The 17,617-nt window shown below is 42.0% G+C and overlaps 1 protein-coding gene across 1 annotated transcript in view; it reads left to right on the top strand.

Annotated features, from left to right (window-relative positions):
- ythdf2 (YTH N6-methyladenosine RNA binding protein F2) overlaps positions 1 to 17,617 on the top strand; it is a 34,967-nt gene that overhangs the window by 6,057 nt on the left and 11,293 nt on the right. The window contains exon 4 of the mRNA XM_072501027.1: positions 5,772 to 7,334. Within this exon, the coding sequence (XP_072357128.1) occupies positions 5,772 to 7,334 (1,563 nt within the window). The remainder of the gene's footprint in view (positions 1 to 5,771; positions 7,335 to 17,617) is intronic.

Below are 17,617 nucleotides of genomic sequence, written 5' to 3'. Positions count from 1 at the left end.
CAAGAAACAAATCTGTGTCCTAATTCCTTTCTCCTCCCATCTCCAAAAATTTCCATCTCACTTCCCTGGCTCAAATCTATGGTTCCCCCGAATCAGCATTTCTCTTGACCCTGCCCCAACCCGAAGTGCTGATGAAACTGCCTCCAAATTCTCAACAAAGCTATTACTACCGGACTATGGCCAATCCATTTAACCGGCACATCTTTGGACTGGGAGGAAACCGGAGCACCCAGACACACTGAGAAAGTGCAGACTCCACACAGAGTCCCCCGAGGCTGGAATTAAACCTTGGTCCCTGGTGCTGAGAGGCCGAAGTGCTAACCACTGTGTCCCCATGCTACCCACTCATGCGGTTCATTCACTTATGCATACTTATGCAGCAACTAATTTCCACACAGTTCTCATAAAAGGAAAATTAGACCAGTGACCGGTAAATCCGTTGGTTTCAGTTACTGAAGAACAACCTGCTTGTTCCATGATAACCATGGGGTTGTAAATCCACTTCAGCTGAAACAGCCTTGCTTTAATATCCAACTCCCAAGACCGCATCTCCAGCCATGCAACATTTTAGTACTGCATTTGAGGGGCATCTTAACTTACCTGCTGATTGGGTACAAGAAAGCTACTAGTGGAATCGAGCCATTTTGAGGCCAAGTGCTTCACAGATTTCTCAGTTTGTAATGAACCTTGATGTACCTCATTAGGTGGTTGTATACTTTACCTCATTTCAAAGTCTTATCTTCCAGTAGTTTATTAATAAATCCTGAGCTTCCCATTTGTTTTGAAGTTGTGGCCCATTATATAGCATAAGTTTTTTTTTAACATGGTGATGCATGTGAACTCTTGCTGTTAATTCTGAGGTTTCAGGCAGCATGGTGGCGCAGTGGTTAGCATGAGGACCCAGATTCGATCCTGGCCCTGGGTCACTGTCCCTGTGGTGTTTGCACATTCTCCCCATGTCTGTGGGTCTCAACCCCCACAACTCAAAGATGTGCAGGGGAGGTGGATTGGCCACCCTAAATTGCCCCTTAATTGGAAAAAAATAATTCAGTACACTTTATAAAAATTAAATTGATGTTTCTTTCCCCACCCAAGTATATTTAGGCGTGGCTTTGGAGAGTTCAACTGCTGTGATTTATCGGGGGAAAAATTCACTGTCGTATCTATTAATTGTCTTCAGTGATTTCTTTGTTAGGGAGGAGGGTTGTTATTTGCTGGAGGGTGGAAAGCTAGTGGGAAGCAAATAAAACACTGAGCAGTGATAACGCACTGCAGCCAGCATGAACTTCTTCCAATGAGGAGAAGCTACAACTAACTTGGTTTGCTAATCTGTATTTAAACAGATGCCTCTGTTTTTATAAAAAAAAAAAAAAAGCTAAATATCTTTTGAGAATAATCCCCACCCAGATGTTTGAAATGTCATTTTCAAAATGTTTCCGGGTCCGGCTAATCGGATCTTATGTTTCAAAGAGCTTCATTGCTCTGGAGGCTAAAATCGAGACAACTCTAGGGCAGATTAGAAAGGTGTAATCCATACAAAAAGGCCAATTGCTCCACTTCTCAAAGACTTTCTTAAAGCTGTCCTTCCCTGCCCACCTCCCCCATACCTAGTCAGCACTCTGCCATCTAAGCCATAAAGACCATTGTTCAATTATGGGATTGTGCGATTCGTAGTTGTGTCCTTACTTTGGGATATAGTTAGTTCCCACTCCTCATGATTTCCCATTCTCATTTCTGGTGATGTGGCCATTTAGTGAGGGTTTAGTTGTGATCAAGGACGGGCATGGGGGTCAGCTTCAATATATGCTGATAACATCTGGCTCTACCTCATAAGTTAAATGCCTTCCCACTCTGGGGCTGCTTGTCCGGTGTCTAATCCGAGCTCGTCAGCTCAATATCTGGAAGATCAAGGCCATAATTCTTGAATCTCCCACGGCAAACACCACTTACTTTGCAAGCCATTGATTCTCCATCTCTAGGTCGCCTCCTGCTGAGCTGTCCCTATAACCTGTTACAGCCCCTGCCCCTTGACTCATTCCTTGGGTACCCATCATCTTTGTACTGGTAGCTGAGCCTATGACTACTGTGTACCTTTTCTTTTGAATTCTCTGCTTAATGCTTCTCTTGCCCTTAGAAAGCATTTCCCATCTTTTCAATCAATCTTTTGTAAACCCTTCTCTTTCTGGCTACAAGTTTCGGCTTCACCAGATTATTCCTTTTGTTAGGTGGGATCAGTCAGTCTTGTAAACAGCTCTTGGCTGCTGCAGTAGATTTTATGCTGTCTGTGTGCATGCATAATCCAGTCTTTTAATGATTTAGGTTCTCCCGTGATCTTTGTCTTTTACACTTGTCCTAATCTTTTTGGAGGCATACTCCGAAACCCATCAGGAAGTTGACAGCTTGTCTTTGCATAGTACAAAATAACGAGTGGAACAAGCCCCTCCATGTTAGCCTTTTTTTGAATCATTAACTACCTTGCTGTGTTCTCCTACTGGTCAAAGCTACCTCTTGTAGCATTCTGTTTAAAATGTGACTGACTTTGCAGGGAGCTCTAGAAAAGACTGCAAACATATGGTTGCGTGTTCTCTTGTTTCCTGTCCCTTACGGAACTTGCTTAATGCAAAGATCGACGGAAGGGGATGTTCCATCCCTAAGGAGTCTTTATTTTCTCAGAACACCTGAGGTGCGATCATGACTGTTCCTGATTTATCTGGCTGGCAACTTCCGTCTGGTTTTAATTCACTTTCTCTAAATGAAAGCATTTTCTTCCAGTCCAGTGCATATTCGCTTGAAAAAAAAAATTATGCTTAAATTAGCTCAATCCATTCCATAAGAAAAATAATTCAAAATTCAGAAAGATATGTATCTTAATGTTAATTTTTGTTGGCTGCTATTTGTGGAGTACCCTGGGCATCCTTTGTATAGCTCGATGCAAGTTGTTGATGCTGCCCATGGTCTACTTGTCTTCATGCTCGCAGGATGACCAGTTGTTTTCTAGTGCTCCTTCCTGTCTTCTTGACATCGTTGAGAGGAATAGAGACATTTCCAGTGCCCTTCCCAGTCAGTTACCTTGGCTGGGATAGGGTAGCATAGCACAGCAGCACGACATGCAAGTAAGTCTTTTTTAAATTTAGAGCACTCAAATCATTTTTTCCAATTAAGGGGCAATTTAGCGTGGCCAATCCACCTACCCTGCACATCTTTTGGGTTGTGGGGGCGAAACCCACGCAAACACGGGGAGAATGTAAACTCCACACTGACACAGAGCCGGGATTGAACCTGAGACCTCGGTGTCGTGTGGCAGCTGTGCTAACCACTGTGCTGCCCTTCCCCGATTCTTTTTTCCCCAATTAAGGGGCAATTTGGCGTTGCCGGTCCACCTACCCTGCGCATCTTTGGGTTGTGAGGCTGAGACCCATGCAGACACTGGGAGAATGTGCAAACTCCCCATGGACAGTGACTCAGGGCTGGGATCGAACCTGTCCTCAATGCCGTGAGGCAGCAGTGCTAACCACTGTGCCGCCCCTTAATGAAAGACAAGTTTACAGGAGTCATTGCTTTTCCCTGAATTTGTTAACTGGACTATTTATTTATTAGAGAGATGTAATTGGAAGACCCAAGCATTTCTCTTTCCCCCCCCCCCCCTGAAATAAAGTAACAGTTTATTTTGTTTTGCTAGTAATTGGAGCAACCGTTAGCCATCTTTGAGCTCCCAACTTTCTATCTGAATACCTAATGGGAGTTGTTGCAGCAGGATTGAATAGAAGAGTTGTCATTTCTCCATTGCAGTCTTGTAATTAGAATGTAGTATAATTGTTCATATAGTTTGGGCTTCAGCAATCAGGACAAAGGCTACACTTGTGTATTTCTGTGGAGATGTTTATGGCCAAATTACTTTGCAGAATTCGAAAACCACTTGACGAAGCAAAATTGTTTAAAGCTATTTATTTTTTTAAATATTTTTTATAATTAGATGAATTCTTGTTCTGTTTGTTTTATGCTGACCCATTCATTGTAGTTATTTTAACTGTTTGTATGTTCTGTAATGTTTCTAATGTTTTTTTCCTGCTTAGGCTCTGGAGGCTAAATTGCCGACTCCAGTTCCTAGGTCATGTGTTCTAGGGAGGAGATGCTCTGGCTCATTTTGCAATCCAGCTCTTGGCCTGTAGCATTGTAGGTAACAGATGAGGAACATCTCGGCCATGATAGAATGGTGGAGCAGACTCGATGGGCCGAATGGCCTAATTCTGCTCCTATATCTTATGAACTTATCTGTTTCTCGTAATTAATTAAGAAGAAAGGGGGGTGAAAAAATAATTTCATATTTTCAAACTGTGTTTATGCTTGCCTACGTGAGGGATATTAGTGCAAAGGCAGGGAAGTGATTCGCCAAACAACTTTAAATTTAATCTATGAAATGAAAATCGCTTATTGCCACAAGTCGGCTTCAATTAAGTTACTGTGAAAAGCCCCTAGTCGCCACATTCCGCCGCCTGTTCGAGGAGGCTATTACGGGAATTGAACCATGCTGCTGGCCTGCCTTGGTCTGCTTTCAAAGCCAGCAATTTAGCCCTGTGCTAAACAGCACCTTTTATTCAATAAAACATCCCAACGTACTTTCACAAGAGCATTGTAAAATGAAAATATGATACCTAGCCATGTTGAGGTAATGTTAGAAAAGATGACCAAAAGCTTGTTCAAAGTGATAGGTTTTAAGGGCTGTGTTAAAGTGAAGTGTAGAGCCCGAGTTGTACGGAGGGTATTCCAGGGCTTTGGTCCTAAATTGAGATTGACACTAATGATCATAGCAAAGCTGACTTGAGGATGGTAAATTAGATCTCCATGGCCTTTAATAAAATTCAAGTGTGCGAAGGATTTCTTAACATGCCACGTTCCAACCTTAAGCTGTACTCCAGGAGACACCAGACAAGTTTGATCATTGGGCAGGAATAATATTGAATTATTAACACCTGTTAAAAATTTCAATTAAGTGGTGATTGGGTGTTATGGTGGCATGGTAGTAGTGGTCAGCACTGTTGCTTCACAGTGCCAGGAATATGGGTTTGATTCCTGACTTGAGTCACTGTCTGTGTGGAGTCTGCATGTTCTCCCCGTGTCTGCGTGGGTTTCCTCCTGGCGCCCCAGTTTCCACAAGTCCAGAAAGACGCATTTGTTAGGTAATTTGAACATTCTGAATTCTCCCTCTGTACCCGAACATGTGCCGGCGTATGGTGACTAGGGGATTTTCACAGTAACTTCATTGCAGTGTTAATGTAAGTCTACTTGTGACGCTAATAAAGATTATTATTGATAATGTGATTTCAAAGAAACTTAAGGCTGGATAAGCCTACAAATCTATTTGATTCAGAACTTTTCCAGCTTGTGCAGGATATATACTTTTTCTGCTTTCTTTTACATTTGAGCTTCCAAAATGCAATATTTATAGTCAGCCAAGTCTATTATTTAAGTACCTCTGGTATCTTTGAAGATTGTGGGAGTTTAATAATTATGGGGGACTGCTGTACCTACTGTATAGTCCAAAGATTTCTGGGGATTTCCTTTACTTTCCCAGCAGTGATGACGGTTTAAATGGATGCAAGTAGAAACTTCATATACCCACCTTTAATGTGTTATGAAATCCAAGTGACATTGCTGAGCACTTTTTCTGACAGCTATTGGTTTGATTATGCGAGTTCAATTCAACTCGTGTTGTTTACTTGTACTTATGCAACTTTCCTTAATGAATATTTTCATCTTTTGTTTTTAAACAGAACAATACATATACTGCCATGTCTGACTCCTACCTACCAAGTTACTATAGTCCATCTATAGGGTTCCAGTATTCATTAAGCGAGGCTGCCTGGTCTACAGGAGGGGACCCACCTATGCCCTATCTGACATCGTATGGACAGCTGAGTAATGGAGAGCATCACTTCCTACCTGATGCAATGTTTGGACAGCCAGGAACTTTGGGGAACACTCCTTTCCTGAGCCAGCATGGGTTTAACTTCTTTCCTAGTGGTGTGGACTTCTCGGCATGGGGGACCAGCAGTTCTCAGGGACAGTCCACTCAAAGCTCGGGCTATAGCCCCAGCAGTTATGCCTACCCTCCTAGCTCTTTGGGTGGAGCTATGATGGATGGACAGTCGGCTTTCACTAATGAGACGCTGAATAAAGCACCAGGTATGAATAGCATTGACCAAGGTATGGCAGGACTGAAGATAAATGGTGGTGAGGTCGCCAGTAACGTATCTAAAATGGTAGGTTCTGCTGTTGGGAGTAATCCTATATCGACTATTTCAAATAATGCAATACCCTCTAATCCCATGCCACCAACTACTATCGCTCCCCCAAAGCCAACTTCATGGGCAGATATTGCAAGCAAGCCAGCAAAACCCCAACCCAAGAAGGCAAAAGGTGGATCTAGTGGACCATCCCTTCCACCACCTCCAATTAAACATAATATGGATATTGGTACCTGGGACAACAAGGGAACTGTGGCCAAAAGTGCTCCTCAACCATCAACTCAAGCCAGTGGCCCGCAGCAAAACCAGCCACCTCCGCTGCCAGTAAACCAACAGGTGGTGAACATGCAGCCACAGCAAGTGTCGTCTGGCCAGCAGCAGCAGGTGCCGCCGCAACCAGTACAGCAGCAGCCACAGTCAAACCGCTGGGTTGCACCCCGCAACCGGGCAGCTGGCTTTGGTCAAAATGGAGTGGATGCTGGAGGCATTGGTCTGGCACATGGCAATTCGAATTCTGCTGTGGAAGCACATCCAGTCTTGGAGAAATTGAGATCTGTCAACAACTACAACCCCAAGGATTTTGATTGGAATCCCAAACACGGACGAGTTTTCATCATTAAGAGCTACTCTGAGGATGACATCCATCGCTCTATTAAATATTCCATTTGGTGTAGTACCGAGCATGGCAATAAGAGACTGGATGGAGCCTATCGTACCATGAACGGCAAGGGTCCTGTTTACCTCTTGTTTAGCGTCAATGGGAGTGGTCACTTCTGTGGTGTCGCCGAGATGAAGTCAACTGTGGACTACAACACTTGTGCTGGGGTGTGGTCTCAGGACAAGTGGAAGGGACGGTTTGACGTGAGGTGGATATTTGTGAAGGACGTGCCCAATAGTCAACTGCGGCACATTCGCCTGGAAAATAATGAGAATAAACCTGTCACCAACTCCCGAGACACTCAGGAGGTGCCCTTGGAAAAAGCCAAGCAGGTTCTGAAAATTATTGCCAGTTACAAGCATACGACCTCCATTTTTGATGACTTTTCTCATTACGAAAAACGTCAAGAGGAGGAGGAATGTGTTAAAAAGGTTGGTCATGCTAAAAATGTTAATTGGAAGATTGTAATGTGCTGAAAAATGTCACGCTGGGAAGCCCCTGCAAGCTTTCGAATACAATGTTAAGTTTCATTTTTTACATACAAAATATCCTATTTACTGGATATTCTCATTGTTGATTCTCATTCTGTCTGAATTGATAGCTTATAGAATTAGATTTTTCTAAGGAATGCCACTAGAATTTCAATAAACATGGGAGGGGTATAAAATGGCCAATGACCGCTTGAACTGTAACTCCCCACTTTAACATTATAGATGTTGCCCATTCAAACTTGGGCAGAGTAGAGCATTGAGTTGAGGGATCAAGTGGTGAGAAAAATTTAGGGCATGAATTTGGGGTGTCGCATAAATGTTATCATACAATAAAAGTGAAATATGATTTTTCTTTTCACTAATAATACTGCAAAAAAAGACCAGTCACTTGCACAGTTTAATGAATGCTGTGGGTAAATTTATTTGAAGGATTGGGATGCAGCTCATGACCAAGCTTAAAGCACTTATTGCTCCAGAAATGCTAGTATGCATTCCATTTTCTGTTTGTCGAAAGTAGAAAAAAGTATAAACACCAACCATTTGAATTGATCATAAAGGCTACCTGAAATCTCTGGTGCGTTGGTGCAATGGGTTCGTCTCTGGATATTCACCACTGGGATAAATAATGTAGGTGCCGGGTATACCCAACTACTTTGGTAGCATCGGGTGAACGATTCATTCTCGCACCAGATGCTGCTGGACTGGCTGAGTTTTACCAGCATTTTGTTTTTCAGTATCTGTAATATTGGTTTTATTTCTCCACCTAGACTTAAGGTCAGGTCCAGCCAGACTGATGGGTTGAGCATTCTTTTCATTGAAATGGTTGGTAGCAATTCAGCCGCATCCTGATTGTCCACAATTACCCCTAATTTGGGATGGTGTTGACGAAAAAATCACATCAACATGTGTAGTAAATGAAAAAGCATTATTTGTACTACAGGGGGCATTTTCTAAACTTGAGGTGCAGAAGGGGGACTGCTGCTCCACATCCAAGCATGTTGTACCTGATCATTGTCTGTGACGTTGATGTTTAAGCGAATGACATCAAACATGTCTTCTTCAGCATCAACATGCTTCAAGAACACAGTAAGAAGTCTTACTTGCAACACCAGGTTAAAGTCCAACATGTTTGTTTTGAATCACTAGCTTTCGGTGCACTGCTCCTTCCTCGGGTGAGGAAGGAGCAGTGCTCAAAGCTAGCGATTTGAAACAAACATGTTGGACTTTAATCTTGTTGTCAGACTTCTTACTGTGCTCACCCCAGTCCAACCCCAGTCATACACATCATGCTTCAAGAGCACCAACAATTGGATGAATATCCGTGGTTATGGTGATGTGCCACTCTTATGCTGTTCATATTGCCAAATACAGTTTTTATAAATGATTATGATAATGGGATCTAAAATATTGCATAACAAATCCCACATATTCTACTGGGTAAAGCTGTCCCTTTGATACCCCATCCACGTGCTTAAGCATCCACTATTTGTGTATTATGGCTGCAATGTGCACTATCTATGTACGGCAACAACTCATCAAGGCTTCATTGGCAGCACCTCCTAAATGCACAACCTCCATCATTTTAAAAGGACAAGCACACCGTGATGATGGGAATACCATTGTCTTAATGTCACTGACCATCCGGACTTGAAAATATATCGCTAAATAACGATCCCTAACTGTTGCAGGAACACCCTTGCTGTAACTGTTTAAGAAGGTAACCCACCACCACCTTCTCAAAGGCATGAAAGATGGGCAACAAGTACTGACCTTGCCAGATAATTAAATTTTCAGGTTGCTATAATCCAATTCAAATTGATTAAATAACTACATGGTTAATTGTTTTGGGAAATACATGAGATCTGAGTATTTTAATCAAGTGAAAAGTAAATGTAATGGTTGGATTCGATATTTCATTGGCATCAGATAATATATTCAATTGTATTCTGGACTGAGCAGTGGATTTGGGTACTGTATGGAAGTTGTGTTAACCTCTCGCTGCTGTATTTTTTGGAATGAGTATAGGCAATTTCTGGTAGATCCATGTTCACAGAAAAAAAAACTCCCTGCAGTTAAAGTCAAATGGGTTCCCAGTTACAGGATTGTAATGAAAAATATCAAACTGATGTGCTGGAAGCTACTCTTCTAAAGATTCAGGCTGGGGAGGGGCATTCTTATCTAACACTCGCTAAGTTGAATTTGAAAAATACTTGACGTTAAAACTGTCCTTTTCATTGTGCTAACATTGCGATGAGTTAAGAGGTTGTGGGTTCAGTCCTCACTTCCAAGACTGTGCATGTCATCTCAGCTAACATTGTGCTGCATTGCCAGAGGTGCCCTCTTTGGGTAAGAAGTTGATTGAAGATCCTGTGCACTTTTTGGGGGGTAGATGCTGAAGATCCCACAGCACTGTTTGTGTAGAAAATGTATCCCAATAGTTGATTTTAGGACCTTGCTGTGTAATTAATGAGCTGGGGCATCCTGAAAGGAATAGAAAGGAATGCTGAGTGAGGGGAGGACGGGTGGGAGACAGCTCATGCAGAGTATAAACAATGGCAGGTCAGTTAAGGTCAAATAGCCTGTTTGCTGTTAATTCTGTGCAAATATATGCAACTATCGGCACAAATAACATTTTTATGCTTTGATCTGACATATTGCTGTAGTACGTAAGTATTTTATCGTTCTCTTACCATCAATGTGCACATTTCCTTCAAGAACTATCCAGCATGATTCATTCTGTGTATGTGGAATGACCAACCTGAGTGGTGCCAAATATAGCATTTTGATGGCTCAACCTGAATGGCTGATAACTACTCATCTCTACTTTTTTTAGAACGATCTGATATGTGCTTTTCAAAGCAGAGGTTGATACTGTTTCAGGCACTTGACAAGCAAGTAATCCAAAATGTCCCCCACTTCACTTTACTGTTTTATAACCACATGCTGTTCTGCACTTTTTCCAGTTACTGAATTTTATGACTTGATTGTGTACTCATTATCATCTGGGCACTGGAAACTTAAATAAATATTTAAACCTTTAACATGGAGGGGGGTGTTAAAGAATCAGCTTCATAGTTGAGACTCAAATAAATTGCAGCATGAGTTACATGCAGACAAAAGCTGATAATGTACCTGAAGCCTAGCCTCGTCTCTATGTAGTATTGGGATTGGCATACAACTCGATTTTCTGTGAGAATGCCATGGCTTGTGCACTAAATTGTGACTGGGTTAAAATTAATTTCACTTGGCTGTCTCTCCCAAAGAGGTTTGATTCAAGCCAAAGATTACATTTTTGGATGAGACATCAGATGGACATAAGATCCCTAGTACTATGTAAGAGCAGGAGAGTTATCACCAATGTCCTGATTAATATTTGTCCCTTAATTAACACCAAAACAATTACCTGGTCACCACATTGCTATTTGTGGGAGCTTGAAGTGTGCAAATTAGCTGCTGTTTTTCCTACACAAGTGGCCATACTTCAAAAGTATTAATTGGCTGTCAAGCACTTTGTGGGTTCTGAGACTTGTGATTTAGAATGATGGGAGACTGTGTCTGAAATAACTTGTAGCCAATTTGCATCCTTAACCTGAAATTCTGTTTTGACTGTTTAAATGTTCAGGGGCAGCACGGTGGCGCAGTCGTTAGCACTGCTGCCTCACAGCGCCGAGGTCCCAGGATGGATAAGGCTCTGGGTCACTGTCCGTGTGAAGTTTGCACATTCTTCCAGTGTTTGTGTGGGTTTCACTTCCACAACCCAAAGATGTGCAGGATAGGTGGATTGACCACGCTAAATTGCCCCTTAATTGGAAATAATGAGTTGGGTACTCTAAATTTTAAAAAAATGTTCAGATGTATATCCATTCCTTCTTCATACATCCTCTAACTCTCTATCCCAAGCCAGTGCTTCAGTGCAATACCAAGGGATGCTGCACTGTTGGAGATGGGAGATATTCTATAAATGGCAACCTCTCTGGTCAGAAAAATCCCACGGCCTTACTTTGAAGACTGAGGAAGTTATCCTTGATACTAGTGGTATTTATACCTCGGCCGACATCACATTGTGATCTAGTCAATATCACCTTGCTGTGTGCACATTGGCTGTCCTTACATCCTACAGTATAACAGACCATTCTTCAGAAATATTTTGAAAAGCATTTGGGTTGCCAAGTGCTGTATACATGCAAATTTGTTTTTTTTTTTAAGGCTTTGCTTTTTTTTGGGTCCTTGTTAATGTTTAAAGTATCCAATTCTTCTTTTCCCAATTAAGGAGCAATTTAATGTGGCCAATCCACCTACCTTGCACATCTTTGGGTTGTGAGGGTGAGACCCACACAGACACTGGGAGAATGTGCAAACTCCACACTAACCACTGCCACCGTGCAGCACATCCTGCTTTCTGACATGAGCATCTTCCACTCCCACCTTCAGTGCAAGAGTTTCCAGGGATCTCAGCTTTGCACTTCGACATGCTCTACCTAAACCAAACTGTTGCTGCTCCTCCCTGCCTTATTTTAAAACCACCTCAAATCCTTAGCGCTTTTAAAAAATAAATTTAGAGTATCCAATTCATTTTTCCAATAAGGGGCAATTTAGCATGGCCAATCCACCTAGCCTGCACATCTTTGGGCTGTGGGGGCGAAACCCACGCAAACATGGGGAGACTGTGCAAACTCCACACAGACAGTGACCCAGTACCGGGATCGTACCTTGGACCTCGGCGTCATGAGGCTGCAGTGCTAACCACTGCGCCACCGTGCTGCCCAGCATTTCTTTTCTAACCCCTGTAATTCCTTGTAGATAGCTTCCCCCCTCTATGAAGCATCATTGGGAACTTTCTACATGACAATTACTATATAAAGGGTGGCACAATGGTGAGCACTGCTGTCTCACAGTGCCCGGGACCTGGATTTGATTCTGGCCTAGGGTGATTGTTACTTTTAAGAGCACTTAGAATAACACTAGAAACAGTGGAATTTGTTGTAGACCCAAAGGATAGGCTAGGTACTGACTGGTTTGTAAAATGTGCTACAAATAGCCTGGAGTACTGGAACTTTTGTTTGACCATTGCCCATAACAAATTACTTTTGGTATGAGAGGACAGCTATCTAACAGGCATTGATCCCGAGAACACTGACAGGGGGAGAGGACTGGTATACAGTGGTGGGTAGCATTGTGAAATGTTCCATGCTTATTTGGCTGCATAAAAATCTGGAAAACTTGGGTTTCTCACTGTGAAATGCACAATTCTGGTTGTCATTAAGAGGCAGCGAAAAACCTGAACGTAATGGTGGGAGGTGGGGAGAGTTCCTGAGTTTTCTCCTGTGCTGTCCCATGGGCTGCTTGAGTGCAACCGTGGGAGTCACTTGCACATTATCTGGTATAGAGGAACTGTATTTGTAGTGTCCTGTCATGTCCTCTGGACGTCTCTAAACGCTGCATTTCAAATGAATGATGTGCTCACTTCTATAAGCACATGTCTGACACTTTAAGGAAGGAAAAAGTTCAGAGAAATTCCTAATTGACCACAGAAAATACATATTGAAAAAGTATCCAAATATGACTGGCCAGCTTGTATTGAAATTTCAGTTTTTTACATTTTTGCCTTCTCCCAGTTGATCTTGGTGGCATTTATAGGAGTTCCTAATCGGAATTTAAAATTCAATTAAATTAGTGTGACATATATTGCTGGATCAAGAGCTAAAGTTTATTCAGCAGTGATTAAGCAAACAATAGATGCTGCTTTGTGACAAGGCACAGTGCTATATCTCTGTTCAGACCCTGGAAGATTGGCGGCAGTGAGCTGAATTTCCAGTGTTTAAGCTACTAACTCCAGTTCTTCCAAGATACCTATTGGTACAGTTTCCCAAGGGGTTTGAAAGTTTGTCCTTTGGGTATAGAAGGTTGAATAGATTATGGCTGCCTGAAACTCAAACGTTGCCAAAAGAAAGATGCAGCCTCTTTGTCAATTGCTAATTGCATCTTAACAAGGCTTTATATTGAGTGTTGTTCCTCTACTCTCAAATACCAACTGAGATCATGAGAATTCCAAAGACATTGCAAATATTCACGGGTCTTGCTATCGGTGTTCATTTAAAGTGCTAAATGCACCAGACCATCTCTTCTCTTTGTGCCTCTGACATGATGACAGTATACATTTATATGTAAAATAAAATTGCATGTTGAGATCAAAGGCATCAAACCTGCGGAAAGTATGAAAATTCTGCTGCGGGACCTCTCCAAACAAAATGCGTGGACTGTCTCAATACTGCAAATATGCAAATTGATCAACCGTGCAGGCGGAGTGTCTGCCATAACTGAGAAAGTGTCCTCTTTTTCCCTATCTATTGATTAATGGCCTGACGTGTTTTAAAATGTGCTGTGTATCCTGCATTCCTGGACCCAATTACGCCATTGATGGTTGAAGCTGATGAGTGAATATTTCTCTGTCTTGAAAAAGAAAATACTGACTTGCTAACCTATTATTATAGTATGTCGAATACCTGAGAATCTTGGCATGGAATTGGTGTAAAGCGAGTAGTTGGATTTAAGGGGACTGAAACGCCTGGGTCACGTACCCGGGTGTGCTAAAGATTTTTGAGGTATTTCCTTGAGGAACTCTCTTTTTATACTACTGAGAAAAGCAGATATATTGCAGTTTCTGAATGAAAACGTGCACTTGCATTTTTAAAAAGGGTGCCGATCTGACCCAGGAAGAGACAAATAGTATCAACAGCTGGTGAAGGTTGGACTGAAGGAGTACTTTTAATGCAACAGGTTGGTAAGAAACTATATGGACTATAGTCAGAGGAGATCCTGTGGGTGAACTTCTGTTTTGAGCTTAATGTAAATGAGGAATCTAACCGCAATCTGCAAGATGTAGTTTGCAATTTTAGAAAGGTTGTGGACTATTATACATAATACCCACCTAACATGTCCATCTTTTTTGGGTTGTTGGAGTGAGATCCATGTAGACATGGTTAGAATGTGCAAACTCCCAAGGACAGTGACCTGGGATCGCACCCTGTCCTCAGTGCCATGAGGCAGCAGTGTTAACCGCCGTGTGGACTTTCATTAAAACTAAATAACTAGGGAGCTCAAAATAGTGAGACACCAAAATTTGTGTGAAGATTCACCACTGATCTTTTTGCATCCATGGAACAAGGCTCTTAAGTGTAAGTGCCTTAGAACAGAAAGTGTTGGTGGTTTTCTTTTTAGTTTTAGGTTGGTCTCGAGAATGGAGTCGACCTGGATGGGAATACATGCTTAAACTGAAGTGACTCATGGGGAAATGTTTTACGTGGAGTGAGTGAAATATTACCGAGAGAAAAAGTTCTGTGCTTTTTGCACCATAAATATTGGCACCTAAAATGGGAAACAGCAAGATCTCAAAAACAGTAACTCTTAAGCGGCATTATATATTCATTGTTGTAAATAAAAACTAGGAATAAAAGTATCTGTAAATGAGACAATACAAAAATAGTTGGAGTTAAATGTTTTAAAAAAAAAGACATGTGAAAACTTGCTATGAAAACATGGCTGTCCTGGTAATCTCTACGTGCTGGAATTGTTTTTATTTATTCATAGGATATGGGAGTCATGAGCAAGGTAAACATTTGTTATTTATCCCTAACTACCCTTGAGGTGGTGATCTGCCTTCTGGAACAGCCACAGTCCATCTGGTGTAGGTACACCTGTAGAGGGAATTGCATGATTTTGACACATCGCTATTTCTTCATTACCATTATGTTTCCAAGTCAGGATGATAATTGGCCGGGAGGAGGGGGTGCATTTCTATGCCCTAGTCTAGATGGGAGATCCCTGTAGTGCAAAATGTGCTTCCTGACTGCACCTCCTGAAAGGCTTTGCTGTAATTTCCAGATGGTGCATTCTTGTTTCTGAGTTTGTTCATGAGAGAAACTATTTCTTGCTACCCTGTCAACTCCCTTTTTTAAGCCCCCTCAAATCATCCCTTAACCTCTATACTCTGGGATCAAAGCCTAGGCTATGTACTTTGTCTCAATTTAATTGCACTGTATGGCAGCTTGGTGGCACAGCCTCACAGCACCAGGCCCCGGGTTTGATTCCAGCCTTGGCCGACTGTGGAGTTTCTCCCTGTGTCTGCGTGGGTTTCCTCCCACAGTCCAAAGCTGTGCAGGTTAGATGGTTTGACCATGCTAAATTGCTCCTTGATGTCCAGCGATGTGCAGGTTATGTTGCAGGGTTACGGGTATAGGGCAGGGTGGGTGGGCAAGTGGACCTAGGTAGAGTGCTCTTTTGGAGGGTTGTTCAGGCCTGATAGGCTGAATGGCCTCCTGCACAGGGGGGATTCCATGATCCAGTGCTACCCTATGGAATAGGGCAAGTCGCTTTGAGGTGAATCTACTTGTGGTTGGAAACATTGGAACTGCATTGCTTATATTATAGTTTGGGAATGCCACAAGCACCCCACTAATCTTTTTCTTAATTACCCTCAGGACACGTACGATTCAGGCTTTTTGACTGGAAGGCTGCTGATTGCAGATGTGAGCCTTATAAATAACGTCATCCATCCAGCTAGCTGCAGGCAGAAACAACTGCATTTTGTGGAACTAGTGAGCTGCCTCGGTCTCTTCCTGTGACCTGCTATGCACATTCTTCATTGTGTTGCAGTGCTTGAGCCCTGATCCAAAATAGAACGATGCACAGCGCCAGTCCAGCATTAAAATGAATAAGCTCCTGGAACTTGCATAACTTTAAATTGATGATAAATGTATTTGTTTAATCTATCTTGTAATCCAGACGTGAGAGGTTATACTTGTGAGGAAGCTTTCTAAGATTGTGATAGGGTAAATGTAGGGCATAGATGTGATGCATAGCTTTCCCTTAAATGCATATGCTAAATAAAGCACATGAGAAAACGTAATAGGAAGCTTGCTGTTAGGGTAAGATGTAGTTGCAATTTCATTCCTTTCACTACTTGTCCCATAGGGCTTTTCAGCCAATGCGATGTTGGCTCATTGTAAAAACTGAGCAGCCAATGCGATGTTGGCTCATTGTAAAAACTGAGCAGCCAATTTGCACACTGTTTCTACAAACAGTACTAAAATATATGGCCAAGCAATCTGTTTCAGTGCTAAGGGTTGAGGATACATATTGGTCAGGTTGCTGAGAAATCCCCTGCTTTTTAAAAATTAATATGGAGCCTAACATCCACCCGAGTAGGTGTGGGCTTCAGTTCAACACTTCCAAGGTTCATGGCAGGACCAGTCGGCATAAGACCCAGAGTAAATGTAAAGTCACTTGAGTACAACCATCCTCTAATATAAGTGCATTCTTGTGACAGTTAAGTTGGAATTAGCCCGCAGAGTCCTATCGAAGTGTTTCTAGAATTTCTTGGCCATAACTCATCAAAAAGTGCAATCTTGGCACAGTTTATAAATATATTTTTGAACAAAATTTGTAAACCTTTAATCCACAGTAAACTCTAAGACTAAATATTTAGCTGTGTATGCATTAAGCTTGCAAATTTTGATTTGAGTGAAGTTATGGGAGGAGACAGCCAGCATAATATCTGGAAAGAAGCCGTCTAAATTTCCATATTGGGATAACTTAAATACACAGCCAGACTCTTAAAAGCAAATATTGGGTACTCTGGAACTCGTGATCTGCATTGATCTCTTCCTGTGACCTGCTAAACACATTCTTTATTGTTTTGCAGTGCTTGAACCCTGATACAAATTGAATGATGCACATCTTACCAAATTATTGTGAGACCCAGAAATGTTTTGACTTTTACTTGTGGGTGGAGATAGTTTTTTTTTTTAAAATTAACGATGTTAGCACTTGGGGATTTTAGAGAAGATGTGCACTTTTAATAGACAAGGATAAATAAGCGAGAGTAGAAAATTGGATGAAATGAATGAGGAAGCAGTACTGTTAAGAAATAAATCTTTTTACCTCCAAAATAATTTAATTTCATTTCTTCTGTTCCAGATAATTTAATAATCTTTATTGTCACAAGTAGGCTTACTTTAACACTGCAATGAAGTTACTGTGAAAAGCCCCTAGTTGCCACATTCCAGCGCCTGTTCGGGTACACGGGGAGAATTCAGCATGTTCAAATTACCTAACGGCACGTCTTTCGGGACTTGTGGGAGGAAACCGGAGCACCCGGAGAAAATCCATGCAGGCCGCACACAGACAGTGACCCCAGCCAGGAACCGAACAGGGGCCCTGGAGCT

The sequence above is a fragment of the Scyliorhinus torazame genome, chromosome 1 (genome assembly GCF_047496885.1).
Source record: "Scyliorhinus torazame isolate Kashiwa2021f chromosome 1, sScyTor2.1, whole genome shotgun sequence".
Classification (NCBI taxonomy): domain Eukaryota; kingdom Metazoa; phylum Chordata; class Chondrichthyes; order Carcharhiniformes; family Scyliorhinidae; genus Scyliorhinus; species Scyliorhinus torazame.
Note: the sequence above shows the minus strand (reverse complement) of the source record. Positions and strands in the feature narration are given on the sequence as shown.